We start from the raw sequence: 7,420 nt of genomic DNA, 5'->3' as shown, positions 1-7,420 counted from the left end.
CATCTCCATTTATGGGCATCCTTGAAGAGACTCGTGAGGCAGTTTTAGGCATTTAATCTTTTCTAAAGATTTTTTCACAAATTCTCCATTGAGATTAATGCACAAACACTAACGCAAGTCGAGTAGTTCAAGCTTCGGACATCCATCCAGAATGGCTTGCAACCTGTTATTTGACATGATGTGTCCACTGAGTTCAAGGTGCTTTAACTTGGGTAAGTTTTCTCCAATAGCAGTAGCTATCCCATCACCGCAATGCCAGACCAGGTCATAATTTATTTTCCGTGTTGTTAGCATGGGGCAAAAACGGCCTGCAGCAACAATAACTTTGTGTGAGATGTATGTTACGTAGAGACTAAGTTCCTCCAATAATGGAAATTTCTTCAAAGATTCGGCTCACTTTTCATTAACTTTACCATAGCAAAATGCCAATTCAAGACGTCTAAGCTGACTTGATCTGTTAAAAAGAACAAAAACAAGATCATGCAGTGGTTCTTTTGATTTGATTCCCAAGTATGCTAAAGCTAAAATATGAATAATCAAGTCATACCTATCAGCAATATACTCAAGAAGCTCCTTGTTGGCAAAATCACAAACGGTGATATCAATTAATTGGTCTTGGCTTCGATCAACAGCATGCTTACACATCTCCTGCATCAGGGACCTTCCATTTCTATTTACATCTTTAAAATTATTCTCCATATTAATGACCCTCCACATTGCAGGGTCCTTGCAGATTTTATGCCACGTAGTGCAAACTTTCTGAGCATTCTCAAGTATGTCATAAACACCAACTCTGTATAGAATATTGGCTATTACATCATAAGGAAGCTCCATCCAATTCCTTTTCTGTTCCTTCTCCTGCCATTGCTGTCTTGAATTTAAAAAGAACTTCAAATTCCCAGGTTTTTGTCGATTTCATTTTGACTAGCATGTACATATGCAATTATAATAACATTCTAGAAATGAGAAAATAATGTCTAACAAATATATCATATGAACCTAAATGCATTAGTTTATCTATAACAACAACATGCAATTTGCATAAAAATATGTAGTAGTTAGTTTGAAAACTGTAAATCAACTGTCAATATAGGGGGGTTTTTATAAATACAAACGGTTAGCATTTGATAGAGAATGTGCTATGGGTCTTATATAAATATATGGGTAAACATGGGGGACTTAATTGTAATATCTATAACATAAATAGAGTAGTGATAGGAGTAGTGAGGTATTGAGTATTTTGTAGCTTTGAGTATCGGCTTTAGCTTGGGCAGGAGGTTTCTCTTGAGAGAACTTCTCTGATTAGGGCAGGAGGACAATCATTTGGATTTCCTTTCTGATTTGTTCTTATTTACATTTAGTAATCAAATAGCTACCTAGATCTATATATCTCATATTTTAGTTTCATTTATCTGTTATTGGATTCACGTTCTTATCAATTGCTTGGGCAGGAGGTTTCTCTTGAGAGAACTTCTCTGATTAGGGTAGGAGGACAATCATTTGGATTCCTTTCTGATTTGTTCTTATTTCCATTTAGTAATCAAATAGCTACCTAGATCTATATATCTCATATTTTAGTTTCATTTATCTGTTATTGGATTCACGTTCTTATCAATTGGTTCCATTGCCAGGAAATCGAATCAACCATGGTTACACCGGAGTCTCAAACTGTTACTCAACTTGAAGCAAGGATGGATGCGCATGATAAGAAACTTGAATCGTTATCAGATCAGTTAAGGGATCTTACCTCTTCAGTGAGATCGATGTGTGAGGCTCTTAATAACCTACCCAAATCACTCGAAAAAATGACGGAAGGCTTACATCGACCCACATGCAAGCATTTTACTCCAACTATGGAGACAGAGACTTCATTCTTCAGGGGCCCAGCCATTAGCAACGATTACACTCTGATCGATGACTTAGGATCGTTGAATCAGGAGGGGGATGTAGAAGAATACATAGAGAAATTCCAAGCCCTATCAGCTTTTCTTCCATACCAATCAGAGGAACAACGACTTGGAATATTTATTCATGGTTTGCAAGCGGACATAAAGAACTGGCTTAGGTTACTCCGACCGACCACCTGTGAGAAAGCAATTGATCTCGCCCGACATGTTGCCACCGCCATCACCGCTCCGAGAGAACGTACAAGCGTGAATGGTAAGGTATCGAACTATACTTCTGGCTCCAATTTCAATTCGCACTATGGCCCTCATGATTTGACCGAGCAGTCAATTGGGCCTAATTCACAGACCACTGAAGCACTCCTGCCCAATACTGCGTATCTTCAATTACCACTAAAACCCTACAAATCGCCAAAATTGATTGTCATCCCTATTTGTAATGTCATTACTACGAGCCTGTTTAAACAAGAAGGGGAAGACGAGGATTCAAATTTGAAATGTAATTATTCAACTTTCTTGAAATCTATGACTTCGAATTCTGAGTGGGAAACCAAAACACAGCACCATGATCTTCACGATGAGGACTCTTGTCTCACCGTGAATTTAAAAGACGAATTACTTGTACCTGAAATCTCCCTACGGTCTATTGATCGCTTAATCCAATTTTATAAACCCACGTGTAAGATAAAAGCATTAGATATATACCAAGAATTGGCTACCAGTAGTATTGAAAACTCTGGTTTGAACAACAGAATTCATGGAATTCTCTTTGAAAATCGATGCAAATCCCTCAAAATGGTTGAGACACTATTATATTTGGATTGTTTGAAGAAATGGGCATGTGTTATTGGTTATTCAAATCTTGTTTTCATGAAGGATGATACAACCAAAGCTTATGGAGACCTTGAAGCCAACAGTTGGACCCATCAGAAGATCTTATTATTGCGAGAAGCTATGAAATTCTTCCATAAAGATAAGATAGAGATCGCTAAACGGAAATTAAACACCAGATTGAAGGGGGACAAGGTCATCCCTACAGTCATACTAAAATATGGAATTGGAGAGAAGGGAAAAACCGCATCTGGTAATGAAGGTTCCATCCCTGCAAATGCTACACTACAAATAATATCATGGAGGGTCCCTACAGATATTACAGATGACAAGAAAGTCCTCCAGAAAAGCTTGGAAGAAGGGGCGGGATTCCAACTCCCAAATGAAGGGGTTGTTTTTCAATTTAAGTTGGTAGATAAAGAGCAGGAAGTTGATAGGCTTGAAGAAGTTGTGATGATGATGAAGAAAGGTGAAGTAGCTCTTCTGAGTATTGCACCAGAATATGCTTTTGGTTTTATCGGTTTCAAGCAAGAATTAGCAGTATTGCCGCCTAATGCCACTGGTACATATGAAATCGAGCTTGTCTCTTTTCTTAAGGACAAAGAATCCTGGGACATGAACACCACCAAAGAGAAGATTATAACTTTTGGCAAATATAAGAAAGAAGTGGAAGAATATCGAGCTATGCTCAAGCTTTTCATCTATTATACCTTAAAGGTTGCTATAAAATGCAGAAAGCTGTCATCTTTTGGCCGGCCATCAATGAAAGAAGTTGTGTTGATTGAATCCAATGAAAGAGAGGAAACTAGTTGTGTTGACAGCAAGGTAAAACAAAGGAAGCAATGGCTGATTCCATGGCAACAATGTCCAATCAAAGAAGCAAAAGTGCCTTTCAAACAAAAAGTCAATTTCCTAACTCCCGGCTTGAGGACAAGCCTCTTCTTCAAGACGGTGGTATTGATAGAGAATGTGCTATGGGTCTTATATAAATATATGGGTAAACATGGGGGACTTAATTGTAATATCTATAACATAAATAGAGTAGTGATAGGAGTAGTGAGGTATTGAGTATTTTGTAGCTTTGAGTATCGACTTTAGCTTGGGCAGGAGGTTTCTCTTGAGAGAACTTCTCTGATTAGGGCAGGAGGACAATCATTTGGATTTCCTTTCTGATTTGTTCTTATTTCCATTTAGTAATCAAATAGCTACCTAGATCTATATATCTCATATTTTAGTTTCATTTATCTGTTATTGGATTCACGTTCTTATCAATTGCTTGGGCAGGAGGTTTCTCTTGAGAGAACTTCTCTGATTAGGGCAGGAAGACAATCATTTGGATTTCCTTTCTGATTTGTTCTTATTTCCATTTAGTAATCAAATAGCTACCTAGATCTATATATCTCATATTTTAGTTTCATTTATCTGTTATTGGATTCACGTTCTTATCAGCATTTGTTCTCCATATCCACTTTGGAGAATAAAAATTCAATGCCTTCATGCAAAGAAGTGGGATATAAAGAATAACGAATGAGGGGAATTATCAAGAATCAGAATGAAAAATCAAGAAACCCTAGAATTGAATGAAGAAATCGTCGACTTAAACTAAAGTATTTTAAAATAAACGTACCTCATGTTTTGAAGAAAAAAATTGTATCACTGATTTCAGATAACTGTTGGCAACCGTGTGGAATACGGTACGGATGCAAATATATAGAAACTGCACGAGATAGTGTTTGGGCTGTGTTGCTAGCGACCCAGCCTGGTCCATCGTCGCAACCCCCAGAAAATCTTTTTAACATATTTTCGGGTTTATAAACCAATTTATCCGGTCGGATCCAATCCAATAACATTAGATAACTTTTTAATAAGTTAAATATTATACACGAACAACGATAATTTGTCAAGTAAATATATAAAGATACACACATTGATACTACAGATTTTATAAGATTTTCAAACATCTATCCAAAAATCTAGAATATTATTCCTAAACGATTTAATCTTCAGTTATCATTTCTTCAATGTTCAGTAAAAGTTTCTTTAAATTTTATCTTCAGTTATCAATATCGGATTTTTTTTTTGTCAATTTTATATAAATCAATACCAACGTCATTTTCATTTATACTTATGGGTATATTTTTTAGATCAATAAATCTTCTTCCAGCTCAACAATTCTCTCTCGAAATGTTTGTGATGATTCATTTCACTACTATCGAAATGGTCCTTCAAGCAAGCATACATAATTATTATATATACACATGTTCATCCAAAACCGTTGTTATTTCAAGCAAGCATACATAATTATTATATATACACAAGTTCATCCAAAACCGCTGTTATTTCACCATCTCCTAAACGATGGCAGACCCGGCTATGGGTTCATCAACAAAAACATATCGACATCCTTCAAGGGAATCATAGGGAAGTTTTACACATTTAATCTTTTCTAAACATTTTTTCACAAGATCTTCATCGGGATCAATGTACACGCACTGACGCAAGTCGAGTAATTCAAGGTGACAACACCCATCCAGAATGGCTTGCAACCCGATATTTGTCATGAAGCTTCCAATGAGTTCAAGGTGCTTTAACTTAGGTAAGTTTTCTCCAATAGCAACAGCTATCACATTACCACAAGGAGCTACCATTTCATCATTTATTTTCAGTGTTGTTAGCATTGGGCAAAAACGACCAGCAGCAACAATAACTCCTGTTGAAATGTCTGTTAGGTAGATACTAAGTTCCTCCAATAATGGAAATTTCCTCAAAGATCCGGCCCAGCTTTCATAAATTTCACCATAACAATATACGAATTCAAGACTTCTAAGCTGACTTGATCTGTTAAAAGGAACAAAAACAAATATAATCAAAGATCATGCAGTGGTTCTTTTCAAGAATGTAACTATAAAAAGATGTGAACTAAGCTGAAATGTGAATAATCAAGTAAGATAATCACATACCTATCAGAAATATATCGAAGAAGCTCAGGATTAGCAAAATCGTCAATGGTGATATCAACCAACTGGCCTTGGCTTCTATTTACGGCATGTTTACACATCTTCTGCATCAGGGGCCTTCCATTTTTATGATTAAAAACATTGTACATATTAATGACCCTCCACATGGCAGTGTCCTTGCAGATATTACGCCAAGTAGTGCAAACTTTCTGGGCATTCAGAAGAATGTCATGAACACCAACTCTGTATAGGATGTTGGCCATTACATCATATGGGAGCTCCAACCAGTTCCTTGTTTGTTGCTTCAACTCCCATTGTTGTTTTGAATTTAAAACGAACTTCAACTTCATAGTGGAAAAGTTTCACAATGTCTAACAAATATACCAAATGAACCAAAATGTTTTAGTTTGCCAACCAATAACAACATGATGCAATATGCATAACAATAATAATAATAATAATAATAATAATAATAATAATAATAATACAGCATAGGAGCTGGATGTTTTATATAAATACACAATCTTAAATCAAGTGTCGATATACGGGGAATCTAATAAACACACATGGAACAAAAATTGATTTAGCAATTGAGCTTATGACCAATATGCTTCGATGCTTTCATCAAAAAAAGAAAGAAAGGATATAAATAAGGATGAATGGAACCATAATAGAACAGGTTGTAATGAAAAATCTAAAAACCCTAAAACTAAAAATGAAGAAATCCCTGATTAAATATTGTTAGGAAAATAGTCGATAAGCAGCTACATAATTAAAATAATACTGTCAAGAGAGATTAAACATACTATCAATAAATTAAAATCAAAGATTGAATATCTAAATTTGTAAATTGGTAATTGCCATACTGCCAATAAAATTATGACGAAAAAATTAGATGCTAAAAATTAGTAATTCCAATATATATAGGTTAATAATAAAAGTCTAAAAACTTACATTTAACACGGCCATATGAAATATAAAGACTTTGGGAATAAATTAGAAAAAACGAAAGTCTAAAAACACAATTAACAATACAACCACAATTACCTTTCACCAGGCGAGGCGGTGAGAAATAAATTTAAGGCGCCAACGATTGAACCGAGTCAATGAGCGGCGACGGCGATTGTTTGTAGGACACGTGGTGGCCAACGGGAGCAGTTAGTGGCGACGGAAATTGAATTAAGAGCGCAGTGAGGTTATGTATTATGTAGGCCGTAGCCGTAGAATTCGCCAACAAAATCTGGTTTTCTTTTATATTTTATCATGTTTCTATGGTTAGTCGGTCGGTTAATGTTTTGAAAGCTGGACGATGACAGGATTGATTCAGAAAACCAGATGACAATGAGAGTAAATTACAGAAATGACACATGTCTTTTGGTCAGATTCATATTTTTGGTTTTTAGTTTAAAAATTAATAGATTGAATACTTAAGGTTTATAAATATTATAATTTTTGTCCTTTCTTCATATAAAAAAACTAACTTATCCTTTCCTTTTTCTTTTTTATTTTCTTTTAACAATTTATTATTATTATTATTATTATTATTATTATATTTTTTTACATTACTTGATAGAGGTTTTGCCTCTTAGATTAAGGTCTTGAGTTCTATTTCAGGCATTTACGGTTTCGTGATATTAACTACTTTCGTGTACTAACTGCTAACCACTAACTCCGACGTACAAAAAAATTATTATTATTATTATTATTTTTAGAAAAAGGCAAATATCA

General features: G+C 35.1%; 1 protein-coding gene and 1 pseudogene across 1 annotated transcript; both read right to left on the bottom strand.

The window, feature by feature from the left end:
• Positions 1-393: 393 nt before the first annotated feature.
• On the bottom strand, positions 394-834 carry LOC145111813 (F-box protein SKIP19 pseudogene; annotated as a pseudogene).
• Positions 835-4,996: 4,162 nt separating this feature from the next.
• LOC145103937 (putative F-box/LRR-repeat protein 9) lies at positions 4,997-7,032 on the bottom strand. The gene is made up of 3 exons (XM_079041221.1): positions 6,740-7,032; positions 5,696-6,063; positions 4,997-5,573 (listed from the first exon to the last, which is right to left on the bottom strand). Exons 2-3 carry the CDS (start codon positions 6,040-6,042, stop codon positions 5,087-5,089), a joined length of 834 nt encoding a protein of 277 aa, XP_078897347.1. The 5' UTR covers positions 6,043-6,063; positions 6,740-7,032; the 3' UTR covers positions 4,997-5,086.
• Between the last annotated feature and the right edge of the window lie 388 nt (positions 7,033-7,420).

This window comes from Lactuca virosa, chromosome 1 (genome assembly GCF_052849685.1).
Source record: "Lactuca virosa cultivar CGN04683 chromosome 1, Lactuca_virosa_CGN04683_v6, whole genome shotgun sequence".
NCBI classification, from domain to species: domain Eukaryota; kingdom Viridiplantae; phylum Streptophyta; class Magnoliopsida; order Asterales; family Asteraceae; genus Lactuca; species Lactuca virosa.
This window is presented reverse-complemented; position numbering and strand designations above follow the sequence as displayed.

Coding starts and splice junctions, on each gene's coding strand:
- LOC145103937 (XM_079041221.1), bottom strand. CDS start 6,042: ATGAAGTTGAAGTTCGTTTTAAATTCAAAACAACAATGGGAGTTGAAG. Junction 5,574..5,695: donor CTTCGATATATTTCTGATAG/GTATGTGATTAT, acceptor TCCTTTTAACAG/ATCAAGTCAGCTTAGAAGTC.